Source organism: Sinocyclocheilus anshuiensis, unplaced genomic scaffold, assembly GCF_001515605.1.
Source record: "Sinocyclocheilus anshuiensis isolate Anshui unplaced genomic scaffold, SAMN03320099.WGS_v1.1 scaffold405, whole genome shotgun sequence".
Taxonomy (NCBI): domain Eukaryota; kingdom Metazoa; phylum Chordata; class Actinopteri; order Cypriniformes; family Cyprinidae; genus Sinocyclocheilus; species Sinocyclocheilus anshuiensis.
The window spans coordinates 330237-350883 of NW_015539855.1; the positions used below are offsets into that span (position 1 = coordinate 330237).

General features: G+C 37.3%; 1 protein-coding gene across 4 annotated transcripts in view; it reads left to right on the forward strand.

The window, feature by feature from the left end:
- The first annotated feature begins 633 nt into the window (after positions 1-633).
- Positions 634-20647, forward strand: part of cdc42bpb (CDC42 binding protein kinase beta (DMPK-like)) — a 97176-nt gene continuing 77162 nt past the window's right edge. The window contains exon 1 of one of the 4 annotated variants that reach the window (XM_016481156.1): positions 634-1454. In XM_016481156.1, coding sequence (XP_016336642.1) covers positions 1280-1454 — 175 coding nt within the window. In that variant the 5' untranslated portion in view covers positions 634-1279. The remainder of the gene's footprint in view (positions 1455-20647) is intronic. The other 3 variants (XM_016481157.1, XM_016481158.1, XM_016481160.1) reach the window with 3 other exon arrangements.

A 20647-nucleotide genomic window follows, 5' to 3' on the forward strand; every position in this document is an offset into this window, starting at 1 on the left:
TATTAATCATATTAAACATTATTAATATTAATAATATTTTAATATATACATACAAACATATATATACACACACATACATATATATATATATATATGTAAATATATATAATTTACTATATTTAATTAATTAATTTAGTATATAATATAACATTATTATCATTTGAAAACACCTAGTGTTTATTAAATTAACTAAATTAACTGCAATTACAATACACAAGAACGCTACATGAGAACAGCAGTTACATTTGTGGAACAATAAAATATAACAAAATATTATAAATATTAAATATTTCAATATGTAACAATGTTCAAATATTATAGAATATAAACCATATCACATTAAATATTATTAATAATACTAATATTATATTAAACACGTGTGTCTATATCCTGCCATGAAATGTAACATTATCATCTGAAAACAATTATTGCATTGAATAAAATTACAACTGTACTTACAATACAAAAAAACGACATAAAACAGCAATTACATCTGCAATTGCTAAAGTTCGTAATCTCTCGTTTTTGTTGCTTAACTGAGTTTTTTAGTCTGGTGAGTGAGAGGCTCCTGATGAGGTCAGTGCTAGCTGCCTCCCGGTGTCAATCAAACAATGGCGTCATATATCCCTAGCGCTTCCGGTGCTGGTGGGCGGGGCTCCGCTATCCCGGTCTGGATTCTTCACTCGGGAGCGCGAGACGAGCTGAACGCGAATGCAGCCATATTCGGCTTCACCGAGAAGCACACCGGCAGCGCAGGCATACATGCAAGAATTCGCCTACTTAGAAAAATCACCCAGTCCCGGTTTTCGGAGGGCGTATTTATGTAGGTTAAAGGCGTGTGTAGTTCTTCATTTGGGAGTTTATAATTGAAGATTTCCAGTTGAGCGGAATGAGCGTCCAGTCATCCTGAGATTCGACGGGAGAAAAAGACCGACACATCTCGCAAAGTGGAAAGTACAGATTTGTCCGGATTAAGGCAAATGGAGCCGCCAGGGCCTCGGGAGTGAGGAGGGGGTGGAGACGCTGGAAACCAGCGGACAACAACGGGGTTAGGCGCATTAGGTCTTCATTTATCTGAGCACAATGTTGGGCACATTTTGCTAGCTGGATGGCTGGCTAGCAGTTGGAGTCTGGGACTTCCGAGCTCCTCACATATCAGCCAGATAAATACTATTTGTATATATTTATAACGCTAATCCCCGTTATATTAATTTCGACAAGAGTTGTTTTATCCTTTCTGGCTCTGGGAGTGGTAGCCAGGCCGCTAAATTGGTAGAAAATGTCTGCGAAGGTGCGCCTGAAGAAGTTGGAGCAGTTGCTGCTGGATGGCCATCAGAAAAACGACAAGTCATTGAGTGTGGAGACTCTGCTGGATATCCTCATATGTTTATACAACGAGTGCAGCAACTCGCCCTTAAAACGGGAAAAACACGTGACGGACTTTTTGGAATGGGGTAAGTTGATGTATTTGAGTGTACTGACTGCATTAGGGAATATAAATCAGTGCGTGTCCCTTTAAGACCTGTTTATCTGTTATTACGTTTGCCTTAATCACCTAGCAGACTTCAGGCTATTGTCAAAATTGCTGCCGTGACATTTGCTCTTGGGTTTCCTGGCCTCGTTGTTTGGACAATACTTATTGTCATGTAGTTGTTCCAGCTTTAATATTTATTTATACATGTTTCTGGATAGTATAGGGGAAATGGTGCAAAGTAGATGCTGCTATTGAAGTTGCTGCTATTCAGCTCTAACTTTTTAGACGGATAAAGATAGATATATAATCAGAAACTTACGTGTGTTGTATCATATTTAATTTATACATATTTAATACTTTCATGGCCCACATAGTATGATATAGTGAGAGCATGGAGGTCATCCTTAAAGTGGAAAAAAAGGTGCATAAGTTTTATTAAATGTTATGCCCAAACAGAGCATAAATATGCAGATTTCTGCCGATATTATTTTTTTGTAGCCAAAAAGTAAGATGAAATTCTGATAGCTTGTAATGTAGGCTACTTGTAATGACTGCTCACATAAAATGCATATAAATATCAGTTGTTACGCTATATCTTCAAAAAATATGTATTAATAAGATGATATGTAAATGCGCAGTTTCATTATGAAAAGTCTGAGGCATAATTTTGAGGCAGAACATATAACGCAATGCAATATAATGATGACTGAGAGATGTACAAATTAATGTTCCTCAAATGCCTGATGTATCTCATTTGATACATACATTTTACCAGGACTTTTCTGGAAAAAAACAAAGACGTACGGATAATGAAGTAAACCTAAATTGCTTCAGTCCAGTAAATGTTCATCTTAAAATGTATTTGTGTCAGTATAGGTTATTCTTACGTTTACTAAATAAAAATTCTTAAAGGATTCACAGCAGACAGACGTGACGCACAACCTGTTTTTACAATTATATGTTTATTACAATTATACTAAAAGGCCTTTTACCTTTTACTAACTATTAATCAGACAATGAAAGACATGTAGTCGATTGTGTACAACAAGTTTTAGTCATGTTGATAACTATACCCTTGGTATAGGGATGCACCGATACCATTTTTTTCACATCCGATCCGATACCAAAAATTCTGAGTATCGGCCGATACCAGCACTGTTTTTTTTTAATCAATGTAGAATTTCTATACCTCAGTGTGGTGACCGGATCATCACTGTTTTGTGTGTTAAACACAATCTACTAAATATAGACAACTTCATTTTAAAGAAAAATAACAAATGAAAAAAATATATGATCATAATCTATGACAAAAATACTATTATAAACTAGGTTCGTGGATAATTCAGCAGCAAAATATATTCTAGAAAAATCATGAGTGCACAATAATTTTATAAAATCTAAACTTTTAGTGAAATAACATTTAGTGGGGAACAAATAAAAGTGAATAAGTGTAGGACTAAATCTGGTAAAATGTTACATTGCTCTTTGTATTGTTGTAAAATACATTCATGAAAAACAAGTAAATATTTATATATAAATATATACTATAAAATTAAAAGACATTTCTTTTAAATGTATAGCACAGTAATGGAGGCAGCAACATATGATAGATAGAACAGAACAAGAAAGGCTATTAATAATCTTTCATTGCGCAAAGGTATTATAATATGAAAGGCTCCAATACAGAGTGGCACAAAGCATTTATGCGCATCAAAGAGAAGAGATACTGATGCGTAGTGTATTATATCTGTGCGATAGTTTATTGAGCCTTTTCTTTTAACAGATTTAAATTTCAGTTACTGTGCGCTCTTGAAGAGAGTTTCATCGTTTTGACTGTCATTACTGAACGCGTCACGCAGTTTGAATGCTGAATGGAGGATGACAGACAGACGCAGCGGCGAGAAGAGTTTACGTGAACTTGAATTTAATGACTTAAATACTCATCTGTACCTCACATTAAACTATGGAACGGCTTCAGAACGCTTGGATTATAGTGCCGAAAACTTTATGGTGCTTTATAATGTTTTTGTGCCTTTCGTGGGGCTTAACAATAACACAGAATAGTATACGCAGAATATCGGATTTGGATCGATCTCGTCCGACCGATACCCGATCTGACAGAAAATGCCAGTATTGGAGCCGATACCGATACTGAGTATCGGATCGGTGCATCCCTAGTTGATAATATAGAGACCTTAGAAATTCATCAAGTATGACCCAGTTGGCTTTATAGGGTTAATCAGATATTGCTGATAAATGTCAAACAAGTTGGACTTTGTTTTCAAGGGCAGTGTAAATGCCCTAAAATGTAAAAATTTAAAATTTCCCTTTATAAAGTCTGGGGACGTTGATTCCTGTTGATGTTCTTGCATTTATGCTACATTAGCTGTTGCTATTGCCATTACCATTTGCATGAGGGTGATGCTCATTAATCAGTCTGACAGGATTTTCTTTCAGTCATTGTGATCTTTAAGAGTCTGTTGCTTTCTAGTAGAGTTCAGTTTAAAGTGTAAACAGTCCTCAGTAGGTGGGATGCCCCTTTTTGGGCTCTTGCTGGTCCTGTTGATTAAGGTTGGCCTTCACACTGACTGGATTCTCTGTTCTGGGTGTTGGGTTGACGTCAGTAATGAGATTACACCCCAGCGTGCCTGCTCCTCTAAAGACCGCCACTGTCCTCGTGCAACCCGTCACTAGCAGGTGCCACCTCACATCCCATCACTGTGAGTGAGCCATAGTATGACACAATTTCCAGGAGTCATAAACTCCTCTGTTCTTGTCTTACTACAACACTGGTAGGCCACTCGCTTTCTTATGGCGCCCTTGATTGTGGAGGTTAATGATTTACGTAGCGGATGTTATGCTGGCGCCAGTTAAACACGAGCAGTGCACTAACGTCATTGTAAAGTGCAGTATTGGCAGAGTGGTAGCTCTCAATACGTGCTTTCCATTTAATAAAGTGCTGCTCAAGTGAAGATCTTAGCATAGCCACTTTTAAATGTGGAATTGCTGTAAAATTGACAGTTTACCTTTTCTGGTAAATGTACCATATCTGCTGTTCGCACATGGTTTTCTGTCTTTTAACTTCTGTCGGCTTTGTATTTCTACTGCTGACATGTCAACTCCAAAATAGTGTTAACTCTCTGATGTTGTTTGCTGGAAGTGAATGATAAACAGCTTTGGTGGAAATATAGTAAGATAAGAGAAGCTTTAACTGTAGTCTGTTGACTGAGTTCTTCATCCACTGATAGAGAGAAGCTTCGTTTCAGCATCTGTCCAATTTGATGGCATTTAGACTATCACGTTTTTTGACTTCCGCCACAATCGTAGTGTAATTGCATCAGCTCCTTCAAAACTTTCTGATTGACTGAAACACTCTGACTTCAGACTAGTGGTCGACCGATATTGGTTTTTTGACATCCGATGCCGATATCTTTTCAATTCGCACGGACCGACCGTCATGCAGAGAGCACGCAATCGTGCAGGATACAAATGCACGCTTCATAAGATCTCACAGCTGGATTCGACTAAGTTTGCAAGGTTTTTGAAATTAGATGTTCATTAGTCATTCAAAGATTTGTTTAAATTATGTAAATGCGTATTTGCTGAATGCTGACGGCAAACGAGAAAGTATTATAATGTTTGCCTTTCTATTATTAACAATATAAAAGCAATTGTTATAATAATTTTTTGTATACATTTTAATTCCTTTGTTTAAGAGTTCTATCTGATTAATAGACAGACTTCTGTCCATGGACAGAACTGTTGACGACAGCGAACAAGAGGGAGAATGTGAGCACTGTGTGCGCAGGCGCTGCCGTTCTCAGCACTGTCAAAATAAAAGTCAGGCGCGCCGTCAAAATAAAAGTCCCGCCACGAACGCATCGGCCAAACAGAAAAACTTATCGGCCGATGCCGATATTTTAAAAATGCCAAATATCGGCCGATATATCGGCCTTGGCGATATATCGGTCGACCACTACTTCAGACTGCTTGTTTAAGAGTGTCCTCACCTTATATGTGCTTGAATGCATAATTTTATGGCTGCGTACAGAATTTGTAGCGTGAATACAGAACCTTTCTTTTGGTGTTATTAGTGATGAGACAATATTTGGCCATTTTGAGAATATTGGCCATTAAAGACACCATGAAGTCAGAATATTGCAGTTTATTATAAATGACTCATCCATGCACATCACTATTTTTTCTCATGCATGCAATTAGCAAACCACAGCCATACAATCAATTCCCACTGGATTAAATAAACTCCTGCACTACTTTTTTTCTCGTCCAAAAAGTTGTTTGACTCAGACATAGTTACAACTGGAAAGAAAAGATGATGAGAGTTTGTGCTTTATGCCAGCTTGAAGTCGTGGCACACCTAACCAACAACAAAGAATTAGAAGCAGCGAAAGCTGATTATGAATATTAATATTTTTCATCACTTTCTTAATTCCAGACAGCCATGTTGTTATGAAAGTAACACCAAATGCTTCAATTGGCCAAAAAGCTGCCAATGGGCCAACTAGTGCCAACAATGCGAAATACACCACAAAAACTGAACAGTGCCGATAGCCTCGTGGGTAGTGTGCCAACATGTAGCGCCATTGCACTTCCGGCATCCCAAGTTTGAATCCTGGCTTGTGGATCTTTCCCAATCCTGCCCCACTCTCTCTCTCCCACTTTGCTTCCTGTCTATCAACTGTCCTATTAAAATAAAGGCAAAAAACACCAAAAATACATCTAAAAAAAAACCTGAACTAGGGCTGAATGATTTTGGAAAAGAATCTAATGGCGATTTTTTTTTTACCAATATTGCGATTGCGATTTAATATGCAATTCTTTTTTAAAGCTCTTTATGTTCTGTATTATTCAACAAAGACAAGCTATAAGTCATTGTATAGTATGACCAACACAATATTAGATAGATTAAACATAAATGTTCTTTTCTGTAGGCCAGGCCTATATATTACGATGAAATTGGGTGATGCATGAATTGATATGAATGACATTTTTATTTAACAACTACAATCACAGTATATTGCCCCCCTTTAAGCCTATAAAAAAAATCTCCCCCCCTTTCCCGAATCTCCATTCCGCCTCAGAGTACCAAATAATTTCACTAAACATTATGAAAAATTAATGCTTTTTTAATTTAAAAAACCTACAGGGAAAAAAAACACCTGCATCACTTGAAACATTGAAAAATAGCATAGAGAGAATGACTTATTATTATTATTATTATTATTATTATTCTCTCGCTGTTGCTTATTTATTTTTTGTTAGTTTCATGCTGTCCGCTAAGGCATAGGACACACACAGGTAGGGCTGGACAATATGGCCAAAATTTATATCACGGTATATTTCTTAATTTCGGACGATACGATATAATTCCGATATCGATATGAACACTATTTATCTGAAATAGAAATCTTTTGTAACAACAAAGCGGAGTCCAGCCCGGGGTCGTCACATTTGGTTGCCGCAAGCCCGCCGGATGCTCCTTCGTCGAATCCGCCGGCCGCGCCGTTCTCAAGCCCGCCCACTGCCGCTTACTCAAGCCCGCCTGCCGCCGCTCACTCTAGGCCGCCGCCCTCCGCTCACTCTAGCCCGCCGTGTGTTTCGTTGTGAAAGCGAAACTACTTTGTTTGGCCTTCCAATGTCGTTTAACAGTTCTGCATAATACAGATAGAAGTCTGTCTAATAATGTTCCTGTGGCTCAGTGGTAGAGTATTGCGTTAGCAGCGCTAGGGGATCCACACCTCATTATCGCTGACATACATATTGACCGCACCTCACATTCTGCTATTGACTGGATCTGTTAGTTCGCAGTCCATCTTGTCTCACTGGGGCACTTTTCCAAGAGAGGACTAGCTGGAGAAACTGGAGAAATTCCTCCTCAGTGTTGCACAAGAAATGCTAATGAACCAGAATTAGTCCACATGAATCCATTTTGTTATGTGTAAGAGCCTGACAGGAAGTCAAGCATGGCTAGTTCTTGAATTTATCGCATGCTCCTAATAACTGAGTTTATAATAGTACTCTCTTGCAGACGTATGAGCAGAGCACTTATTCATCTTTGCAGTGTCTTTCTCCATTGCTCGATTCCTGTGTATGAGAGCTCTCAAACGCAACGTAGCGCTATGAGCTGGCTTGCCAAGGTCAGTGGTGACAGAGAGCGGTATGCAGGTGTTTATGCCTGACTTCCTCCTTGACAGCAGACTGAAGACTAATTAAAGAAGAGGATTAAACAGAATAAACACATTGGCTAGTATTTACCCTCCTTGGCAGGTTTTGGCATGAAGTGTCAATGTTGTTGCAGTTGCTAGATGCACAACTCCCACAGTGTTGCTAGCATGCCATTTGATATTGTGTATTGTATTCGCCTGCTTTGTTACAAATGAAAGGCATATATGCTTGAGGCACATAAAACATTGTGTTTATTTGGGCCAAATTTGGAATAGCACAAATTTGAAGTTAAATTTTCTCACCTTAAAAAAAACAACAACTAAGAATGTTTTGCGTTTATGCATTTGGCAGATGCTTTTATGTAAAGTAGGAATGCACTGATCTAAAGATATGAATGTTTTTTTTTTAATTAACTACTGATTTGTCTAAATAAATGAAAAATTAAAACTTAAATCATTTGTTTAAATGCAATGAGTTAATTTAAGTGTCGTGACATTATAATGTACAGTATGAAAAGTGGATATTAATTTTAAGTTTTCCTAAAATATATTGGATATATATTTTAATAGATATTTTAATAATAAATATATTGTTGTTTTTTTATATATCTTAATTGACTTGTATTGCATATGTAATTCTGAATAGTTCATATTTCTATATTAGAATTACCATTGCTGCCAGTAAATGGTGTTATAACACAATCTATAACGTAAGTAGGCTATTTAGCAAATCTCACAATTAATATTGATTTCCATAAACAGTACATTATAATGTTGAAATTCACTTGAGAATTTAAATGATTGGTTTTAATTTTTAATATTTTATTTTTCATTCATCAGACAAAAAGTATTGAATTTTGCTATCTGCCAGTGCTTTGAATAAAAACATCTGCCAAATACATAAATGTAAAATTATTCTTAGTTATGAGTGTGTCAATATTAGTTTTTAGCGTTTTATTTTGTCTAAATAAGTGGAAAAATTTTGCATTTTAATATCAATCATTTAATGTTTATCGCCATACCTACCAAAATTACTGAAAACATTTATCTGTGTGCTCACTGTGCTCTCTGGGAATTGAACTTGTGTCCTTGGCAATGCCAGTCATGCTGTAGCTGTTGAGCTACAGGAAACGCCCAGAACCTCAGTCTACTCCCAGTGTTTGTACACAAACAGCCCTGCGCCGGCGTGTTCACCCTACTGTCCTAATGAAGCTGCAAAGCAGGTTATGCCTCTCTATTGTATTTCACCCCTTTAAAATAGGGAGTGGGGCTTGTAAACAGTACCTGGCTTCCCAGCTGGCATCTGCTCGTGGGATCAACACCGTTCCTCTCGCCTCAAATATCATAGACTCTTGAAGTTAAGCATATATGTCCCAACAGGGGCTTTAAACAGACGATATTCCCCTCATGAGACTGCGTTTCAAAAAGAGGGGTCTTCAAAGTGTCTTCAGCATGGCACCAGGGTAAACTGTGCCCTCTTGATGAAGGAATTGTCTTGTTTGTTGCTGTGTACAGCAGACGTGCACTTGTCCTTATTTATATCAGCTGCTGCCTCTTATTCCTGCAGGTTTTTGACTAGCCTACTTTCACAACAAGCAGCAAAAAACCTAATGAGAAACTGCAGCGACTGGAGAGACTGTTTGAAACTGCTAGCCTGAGAGAAGGTGGAATGCTGTGGACCCTGCCATTTAAGCTCGGATCGAGCCGTGTAAGCTTGGGTTTTGGCCGTGTGCTCTGTTTATAGGCGCTCTTTGCAGCTTTGCAACCCTTTAAGTCTTGCACCTGCTGAGATTTTCTCTCTGCCTCGATTTCAAGACATTCCTGGTTGCCGTCCTGACACGCACACAGTTTTAAAGGCCTTGCCAAGCATTTTTCTTTGCTTTTATGATATGTTAATTATCATTATCATCCTCATTAATGAGAATATCCTCGAGAGGAGCTGAACTGTAAAGTTTGTTGATGACTTTTTTTGGTACTCTCTATAGTGTTGCCTAACTTAGATTCTCATAATGTCATACATTAAACTGCTACTCTTCACAGCAAGATCAGCAATTATATGCTAATTAGGCAGACTAGTAAACTGTTCATAGTTTGAGATGGTTAATTTTATTGTTCATGCTCACAGATGTTCACAGATGGTTGTTGAAATGAAGTGCACATTTAAATCTTTTTTTTTAATACACATTTTAAGTGTCTTTCAAACAATGCTGTTGAAAAGTTTGGTTTTGGTAAGATTTTATTCTTTCTTTAAAATTAAAATACAGTTAAAACTGAAATGCTGTGAACTAGTATTACAATTAAAAATAAAAGTTTATTATTTGAACATATTGTAAAATGTAATTTATTACGGTGATGGTAAAGCTGAATTTCAGAAGCCATTACTTCAGTATTTAATGTCACATGATCCTTCGGAAATCACATAGGGCTGCACGATAAATCGCATGCGATATTTAATGCGCATCTAATGTGATGATTTGTTGCTCAAACATTTTATATTGTCAATGTTGAAAATAGTTGTGCTGCTTAATATATTTGTGGAAACTGGGATGCACGTTTTTTTTTCAGGATTCTTTGATGATTAGAAAGTTCAAAAGAGGCAACATTTAAACAGCATTTATATGAAATAGAAGTGTATTGTAACATCATAAATGGCTTTACTGTCACTTTTGGTCAAATGAATTTGTCCTTGCTGAATAGAAGTATTAATTCTTCCCATAAAAATCTCACTGACCCCAAACTTTTGAACAGTAGTGTATATTTGAAATCTTCTGTCTGGTTTTCGTTTAAAAAGGCAAAGGCACTGACACGGCAAAGCAAAAGGTAACACTTTCATGGTCCACTTTCATGCTCTGTCTGTGAGGCATCTCAGTCAGTTTCACCCCCTCGAATTCTGAGAAGACACAACCTCATTAATTGGGCCAAACAGACCAATTCGTCCAGCCCTGGGTTATGCTTCACTCTTAACAGGAGGAAATGAGCAAGCTGCAACTCCCATTACATTGGAAATGTCTGGTATGTCTTCTGTCCAAAACGAGTCCTTTTGCCGCCTGTGAATTGGCCAAATGGTCTATACTGTGTGAGGCATCTCTCTTTTCACAGCACAGGCCACCCTGAATCATTGCATACCACTCTGACATGTACTCGGCGTGCTTTAGGTGCGGAGTCAGGACAGGGCTTGTGTCAGGAATGCCTTTCAAAACAAACGCTGTTCACTCCCAATCTTTACAGATGTGCAGACCGCGACGCCAGGGATTTGAACGCATCGTAATCCACCACACGGATTGCAGGATGAACATTTTAAAGGGTCGTACATCGTCACGAAGTCGCTGATCCTTAGGACTTGAAGTCACCTGACCCAAAGCGGTGGCTGGACTGAAGAGAATTCCAGTCATTCCTGCTAATATCCTCCCCCAACACAGGCATGTGTGGGTGATCTCCCCTCCCCCTTCCTCCCCCTCCTCCGCTTTCGGGCCGACGGGCGCAAGCATGACACAGATTAGCCTGTAAAGCCTGGCCTATAGGCACGAGGCCTCTAATTCACTTTGTGACGTACCTTACAATTGCGCTTATTGGAACCGTGGCACAAACTGTTCTGGAACATCAAGTGACTTTTTCTTTTTATCTATCTGATTTAGGGTGAAGGTGAATAGAGGGCACGGACTTCTCTTTTCCAGATTTAGATCTGTCATGCCCGAACAACTCCAATAAATGTTTTCTCCTCGTCTCCTCCTTCAAGCTTTTTTGACTCGCCCAGAGAGACGATTTGCTGTTTTTGTCGTAACCCCAAAGTGCGTTCTCGCATTCCCTCCGAATTTCACAATACGGCATGGACAGTATCCTCATTAGTTGAAGTGCCAACCCCCTGAGGACATTTTAACACCAGATGAGTGTTTCTTTTATTCCTGCTCTTTCTGACATGTTGCAGATGCACTGTTCCTGTCAACTTTGCGTTTCAGGAGGATAAAAGTTGCTCCATTGAAAACTTGACCTTAAAATGATTCAATACAGTCATCGTTCCCTCATGCTCAGGTTTCACCTCTCTGTATCAGTTTTCGGCGTAGACTGTGGGAGCAGTTTTTACGGTAGAGGTTTGCTAAGACTGAAGAGCATATTTGATTGATTTGCCCATTGGAAATTTGCATGCATGCACCATTTTGTCTAGGCAAGACTTTCAAGCGACACACCTAGTCTTGTTTTATGGATGTGACTTGCGTAAATGTCTGCCTCAACAGCTGAAGACACAAGTAAAGAATGACACAGAGGCTCCGTCCCTGAGACGCACTGCATTGTCTGTTTGGAAAGTCACTGACCCATTCATGCCAATGGTGGTGACTGTTACCATCAGTCCAATTGTGGTGGGAGGCCACATTTTTCCCCCTTCTACATCTTTATTATTGTGTAACACCAGCTGAATTCTGGTTCAATGTCCATATAAGGATTTCAGCGGCTTTTGCTGGATCAGTTACGACAATAAATGTTGTAATCTTGATGTCAGTGTAGTGCTAAAATAAATAACTTTGCATCAAACGATCTTAGTATCAGAAGCTATTCTGTTTTTTTGCTGTTGGATGATAATGTTTGTGGGTAGTTATTTGCCCTCAGTTCACACTGATTAAATCAACAGCTGTATTGTTATCCTGACTCTGGTAGGTATGAATGATAAATCTGTACCTTTGTATTAAAAGTAGTACTATGCCTGTTGTAATTATTACATAATCACCTCATTATGACTGTTGAAGAAAACTACAATTATTTTATAGAATTCACTATGCATTTGTGATGCTTCATATTTTGCCATCCAAAAACGTAAAATTTAAAATTATTTTATTTGTGCATACTAAAGTCTACATAATGTTACATAATAATACTTAAAAAAAAAAAAAAAACATTTTTAAAGTATATTAAAATAATATATTAGATAAAATGATATTAAAATATAAAGAATATAATGTAAAATGTGCTTGCATTAATTGATAATAAAATGCACTGTACAATTTTCCTTGTTGATTTGATTAGTTATTGCAACATTAGTTGAATTGTTTTTTTGTTTTTTTTCCTATGCAGTGTGAACTTTAGGATCAAAAGGCTTTGTTTTATTGCTATGATTCACACATCTGCACTGCATAAATCTTTGTCTTTAATGTATAGGCCTATTCAATACACCCTACAGTTAGGCCTGTCGCGATAATTAAATAACTGTCTAATCGGGATTATTTGATCTAACCTTCTGATCTAACCTAGATTATTGTGCTTTTTATACGAGACAAGGGGGAGTCATACACCAAAAGAAACAGAAGAGCACCAGTTTGCTTTTCATGCGTTGTATAGCCTATACAGGGTTCCAGACTCATTCTTCCCACTGGTTGCTCTTTTGCAACTAACTTTCTCAGCTGGTCGCACGAGCACATGATTTGGTCGCTATGTATGTATGTATGTATGTATGTATGTATGTATGTATGTATGTATGTATGTATGTATGTGCATGGCATACACCACATGCTGTATTATATACCGATGGGACAAACACTAATAAATTACAGAACGTTTAACAAACACTGAGAAATCAAATAAATAAAAGAGATCCTCCATAGCGTAATGTGAGGTAAACAGCAAAGATACGTTTTTCAAAAATGAAAACAAAAAGAAAAGAAAAACTAACGGTGACAGTGCTTGCATGTCTTAATGTGAGGGACAGAATTCAGGTTTACAGAAACTCATCTTCCTTCTGCTGCAGCTGTCAGTCATTCTACGCTCAGCATTCAAACAGCACGTCACGTTCAGTTATGACAGTCAGCACGGTAAAACCCTCTCTCCAAGATGATATATTCCCATTATAATACTTGGTGTAGATAAAGGTCTGGGGATTCGAGACAATTAATCATCAGCCAAATTTCATAATCGTGACAGCGCTACCTACAGTGACATCAATACATCCGGTTAAAGTTACAATTTTAGCTTTATGACTCTATGTACTGTACATGCATCTGGCAGCTCCTCTGAGGAAGGATTATGGTAATCGTTGTTATATTGCGCTTTCTCAGTGTCATATTAGCTTATTTTAACCCACAAAAGGAGAAGTTGTGGACAGGGGACAAGGGGAAGTTGTTTTTTGGTTTGTTCTGCAGAAATCTGAGCTGAGCTGAAGACAGCAGATGCTAAATGTATAAGATCAAGTGTGGATTTTGAATAGGCCTAGATCATTATTATAAGCATAAAAAAACATCAACCTGTTACCACAAGAGTAAGATTTCACTTGGCTTTACTGGAGGAAGCATATGATGGGTAAAAAACACAAATCTGTGTATGAACCATCAAAAATATAAATACTCATATAGTTAGAAATGTATAGCTGTTTAAAATGTATAAGTATTTTCCATGTCTTCCTGCCTGTTTGGGTTTAATTTAGGAAATTATTGCATATATTTGACTATGTCTTAAGATGATGTGGTGAAAAGAGCTGTTTTACAGCAATTTCTCATCACTTATGTCTTTGATTTTTTTAATTAAATGATTAAAAAGGTTTTATAAACCTTTCCTCCCTTGTTTTATCTCAAACTACAGGACAATGTGGGATAATAGACAGGCAGTCTTAGTGAAAGGAAACGTCTGTACGTCTGTTTTTGTGTCATTTTCAGAGAAAATCTGAACCTGAAAGACAAGCCTAATGTTAAGTTTTTTTCAGAAATGGTATATGAGGAAATATATGATTCCCCTGAAGGCAGTCTTGAAGGAGATGTTGGTCGTAAACCCATGTTAACTTCTCTGCCATCTAACTTGTCTCCATATCTAGATGAGAAACATCACCCCAGCCCACCTCAAAGCTAGGTGAGCCGGTGTGATGATCCAGCCACGCGTCCAGCACTGATTTGTGTGGTGGTGAGTCTCTCAGCAGGAAGCTGCCAGATGCTTTTACCTCCTGCAACCAGCCAAACTGTCCAGCAGCCATCAGTCCCTCTGCGGCTGTCTCAGGATGTCTTCCTCATCAATGTTTAATAGGCCATTTAGTGGCAGTCAGGCTTGCTCACTGATTGAGCCCATCAATAGGGCACTCTTCATGATATTGACAACACCACAGTGAGTCCTCCAAGAATTGTCCGAGATCATATGTTGGTCTTCATGTGGTTCGTAATGACTTCAGTCTTTGCACTTTTAGTGAAAAGTTAAGAGGTGTTTTTGATCAAGCTCTTGGACTTCATTCATTTTTATTCAACGTATTATCAAGCTACGTAAACGTAAAGCTCCAGTAAACGTATACATAATGTTGCAAAAGATTTCAAAGAATTCTTATAAAAATGTATCACAATTCCCACAAATGTTAAGCAGCACAACTGTTTTCAACATTAGCTATATTTCCATCCAAAGTTACGAATTAAACTTATGCGCAAAATTGGAGTATTGCATAAAACGTTTCCATCCAGCGAGTTGGAAGAGAACAAAATCGTCACTTTCTTATTATCTTTCGCTAAATATCATGAAGAAAAAATTAATTTGCTGCAGTAGGAAAAGGTACTGTATATAATAATTTTTGTATACTATTAGGGTTGTGCCGATAGACGATAGTATCGTGTATCGACGATAGTCAGAGATATCGCCTGTGGCTGATGCCTTTGACGATAGCAAGACTTATTATTATTATTATTATTATTATTATTATCAGGCTAATAATACTCTCTAATTAATATTAGGGCTTATTTGTTGCATTGTATTTCTTTTTCCGCGTTTTATAGTATTGCGCGTTATAACCAATCACACACAATTATGCTGAGCTTATGAATGCATTGGCCAATCGGAGGCGTTCAGATGGCTCACCGCTGAGTGCATATACTCAGTGCATATACTCGCGCTAGGCTGAGCTTGTGATGATGTTCTTTGGTAATGTAATGTTCTTGGCTCGTTTTCTGTAGCTGCTTTTTGAATAACTGAGGAAATGTAAGCATTATAATTAGTAACTTACGATGTTTCTAATAATTTTTCATGTTAAATACAAATTCAGTCATATTAAAAACATTAGGCTGCTTTTAGCCTTACGCTGGAGTTGGTTCACTTTCCGGCAATTAAACTAGGTAAGTAAATAATTAAATAAATTAGCATGATAATATCGTGTATCAGCGATCTCACAGGCTGACGATAGGACGATATGAAAATTGAGCATATTGCCCAACACTATATACTAGGGATGTGCATCTTGATGCATAGCCTACGATACATTAAAGGGGTCATATGATGCTTCTAAAAAGAACATTATTTTGTCTTATGAAGCAGCTACTGATGCGATGCGATTCACCCTTGTTACAATGCAGTGCGATCCGATTTCGATTCGATTCAACACAATGCCATTCGATGCAATACGATGCAATGGAGAAAATATGATCACTTTTAATGCCTTGAGGCCTGTTTCATAAAACAAGGTTACCATATAAGCCAGGCTTATTTCAGTTAGTCTGACTCATTGTCAAATGATTTGGTTCCATAAAGCAAATTTAACATAGGTAAAATCACTGAATTAAAAATGTCCCTTTACAATAGTCCCTTTACAGTTACTGCTATCATAAAAATACACTTATATGTAGGTTTAAAATTCTACAAAAGACACATTTAATGTTCAACCACAAATATTTTAGCAAAATGTATATTTTACTCAGAATCATTGCGCTCCTATTCGATTGCGCTCAGTCTGTTTAGTGCGCATGCACGCAGCAGTGCTCGTTCACTCGCGTGCCTCGCCCACTACTGACAGCAAAATTGATATGTTTGCGTGACTTTCACAGATGAAAAAATATACCTGTGACATGTCAGTTATGCACTGAGGAAAACACAACGTCTCAAATGCATTAAACAGTACAGATATATTCAGTTTGCGATGGTGGATCGATTTGATCCATGATCGACATTAAGAGCTGCTTAAAAATAAACGTGCACAAATTAGTGAGATTGTGTGAACTTAATTTCGTCAGCTTTTTACGGAAGTCACAACGGTTCGTGAAAAATAGCTAGAACTTTAAGCAGGCTGTGTGAATTTTACTGTGGACTGACTGTTTTGAAACTTATATGGTAGTTAAATAGGCCGTAGACCTCAGTAATCGTGAAAAAAGCCAGGAAATTTCAGTTTTGACAATATGGGACCTTTAATCCCTGCTTTTCCTCGGGTCTCCGTGGTGTTGTGATTCGTCATATTCACGCAGCAGCAGTGATGAGAGAGCGCGCTTGAGAAACAGTTTAGAGAGGAGAAATCAATCTACATATAAAATATTGGTCACAGATTATTGGTTACTTTCTAAACAATAAAAGTATAGTGCATCCACTAGTAATTATATATTAATAAATTGGATTTTACCGATGCAAATATTTTAGAAACGATGCATCGCAATATAAATGCCAACTTGTAGCCGATGCACACTTTTTAAACCGATGCATCGCATTAACTTTTTATGTCGATGCACCGAGCGAATTGGGGAATCTTCCCATCCCTACTATATACAATAAAGTATGAGCTTCAGAGCACGCAGACGAAATGCGGTCATGTTATCTTATTTTTGGAGCCTGCTGTTTGTGAACGCAGTTCTGGGAGTTAATTATAACGAAGCACTTTGACAGGACCTTGCTCAAGCAATTTAGAGAATGACAGAACTAGCATTTCAGATGCTGTGCCATGAGATGGGTCATTTGGTTGGTCCAGTTTTATACTGTCCCATTGCGGTCTCGTCTTTTTTGTTGCTCATTAAGGAATTTATTCGGTAAAAGTGTTTCCATCGTAGTTTATGCGTATGTTTTCTTACTGGAAAACATTTTTTTTATCTGACTTAGTTGAGCGCATACATTTTTTATGCACATTTTTAGAATTTATGCACATCTTGGCGTTTCCATCCAGCATTTTTTTATGCGATATCGCAAAATGCACATAAAAATAGGTGGATTGAAACATAGATAACAAGAAATGTTTCTTGAGCAAAAAAATCTGCATATTAGAATGATTTCTGAAGGATCATGTGACACTGAAGACTGGAGTAATGATGCTGAAAATCACAGGAATAAATTGCATTTATTAAATATATTAAAATAGAAAATAGCTATAATACTTTAAATTGTATTACTGATTTCTCTTTTTTTTTTAAATACAGTGACTTGGTGAGAATGAGACTCATTTAAAAATATTATAGTGATAAAGTTATTACTTTTATTTATATATCTGATAGCGACTCACTTGTAACAAAATTCACTCTTTATTTTAGCTTTTACTATTTTTAATTTATGTTGAAAACTACAGCATTTTAATATCAGACATTAATCGACTATAATATGAAAATAATTATTGTCTTTTCTGTAATATCGGTGCATCCCTAGTGTCCCACACACATTACTTTCCCTGATTTTTCAGTGCCTTTTTAACTGATGGGTTCTTGATTACCTATTTTTCTATTTTTAATTTTAATTGAAATGATCCAGCTTAGTCACAGTTCAAAGGGGTCAAAATGTGTCAATGGAAACTTTCAAACGTGTCCAGTGAAAGTTTACACTGGTTCTACAGTTGTTGTCATGCCAGAGCATGATCCAGGAAAGGTCTTTGAAGTTCAGACTTGTCCTTGGCCAAGGGACTTGAGCAGAAGATTACTGTAAACGTCTCTCATTCAGTCCAATTGATCAGGGTTAACCCTCTGGGGTCCGAGGGTGTTTTGGGGCCTGGAAAAGTTTTGACATGCCCTGAAATTTGTGCTTTTTTCAGTTGCTTACAAACATTTGAATGTCTAAAGTTGAATAACACTGTAATCAGCACAAACTGGGCTACAATAATATGTGAGTAGCATGTATGTACGTGATTGTGTTTTTGAGAAAACAACGTTTATGTGTGCTTAGTGAAAAACTACAATTTTAAAGTCACTGAAATAAGGCCATAAAACACATACAGAACATTTGTTCACAAGACTTTTGAGAACTGATCTTGAAGTCTAGAGTTTTTGCTTCAAAATTATGTGAAAATCAGTCATCATTCAAATCTGCAAAAAGTTCCGCCGGCGGAACTGTCGACTCCAGGGGGTTATTAAAGTCATGAACCCACTTGAAAAATCACTGTTGTGCCAGTGGTTTTTCTCGCTTCCAGGCTGTAATTGTGTTGCATTAAAGTCTAGTTTGGATTTTTAATGTGTCCCCCGTAGGGATGCAACGATTATAGATTTTGTTGGTATGAATGTTGTCTGAGAAATAATCACGGTTTTATGATTATGATGATTATTATGCATTTATTAATTTCACAAAATTATTAATGTATACAATCACATGGACACTCTTTAGATATTAAAGTGTTATTTATTGCTGCCCTTTGAAACAGAAATAACACAGTAACCAATAATACAGCACAAAATAATAATAATAAAGACAAACAAAAGTCCATCTCTCCAATAGAGATCGACCGATATATCGATTTACCGTTATTTTTCCCTCTATTTAAGCATTTTACCATAATCGGTTATCGGTTTTGTAATATCGGATTCACCGATAAACGGCGCCATCTTGTGGGTGTTTTGAGAATTGCGCGCAGGATCGCCATTGCAGCGCGTCTGAGGGGAGACGAGACAACAACGGCTTGGTGCAGGTTTGATTTGCTGTAGTTAGTAAACTTAATTTAACATAACAGCCATTTATGCACAAATTAGATGTATTACATAAATGCGTGATATGTAGTTTATGCAGCTTGGTTCTAAGAAATAGAGACCAACTCACGGAGTCATGTAAGATAATTTGTCAAGTCCTGTCCCAATAAAGACTTTGCCTGAATTAAATAATATGCAGCCATGAATGAGCGCATGTTGGAAATAAAAGCGCTGAATTGAATTCTCTCTCTGTTGTCTATGCTCATCGTTAGTCTCGTGAAGTCTGAGTCACATAGATAATCCGTCAAGATCCTCTCCCAGTAAAGACGTAACTTTGAATGAGTTAAATAATACAGCCATGAATGAGCGCATGTTGGAAATAAAAGCGCTGAATTTAATTCTCTCTCTGTTGTATATTTGCTCATCATTAGTCTCGTGAAGCCGCTTTCATATTGCTGTTCACTCACCGGGTTGATGCTCAGGAAATGCTCCAGCACGGCCACCGCATGTAACTTTTAACAAGATTCACTTGTTTAAAACACCCTAAATTCCGCAGGTCTGCATGCGCGACCAAAATAAAAAATGCGCTGTATAAATAAGTTCTGACAGCGCATTTGCGTACTGACATGGTTGACAGCTGTTAATGCACAATTACCGTTTTAGATCGACAAACTGTACTGTATAAGATTTCTATTCAAAAGCATAAATCTAGGTTACCTGCTGCTGTTTTCAAAGCACAATGCAAAACTGTAACATTTCATTCACTGACGCTCTTCGGCAGCGCTGCACCCGGAAGTCCATATACTACTTACTTGCCGGCAACAAGCCTGCTGATTTAAGATTGAAAATGATGAAAATTGACATAAAAAAATAAGTAAATATTAGCATTTTATTTTTAAGTTTACTATAAAATAATTGTATTTGTATTTAATACTTCCTTTTTATTTTAAAATATAATAGTATTATCACACTTTATTATTTTGTTTATTATATAATTAAAAAAACTAACGAAATAAAGTGCAATAATATTATCACTATTACTAATTTATTGTTTTATAGTTATATTTAATGGGTCACACTATGTGCAATGTGAGGACCAAATCAAATCTCCAGGTTCTCTTATGAGAACCAGGATGAAAAACGTATGTGCACCCCTGTATATAACCATTATTTCGCTAATAAACATCTAAATAAATACAACTATGGAAATTAATTATTATTATCTCCGCGAGCGATTGCAGTTTGAGTATAGTTCTGTGTAACTGCATAGATAAACCGCGCTGTCAGCAGGCATAGTGCTGTGTTCGATACATCGATACGACGATGTTTCGTCACAGAGATTTGACGATACGAGTATCGATACAGCTGGCCCTGTATCGATATTGTGGCACGTGTGCAGCAGT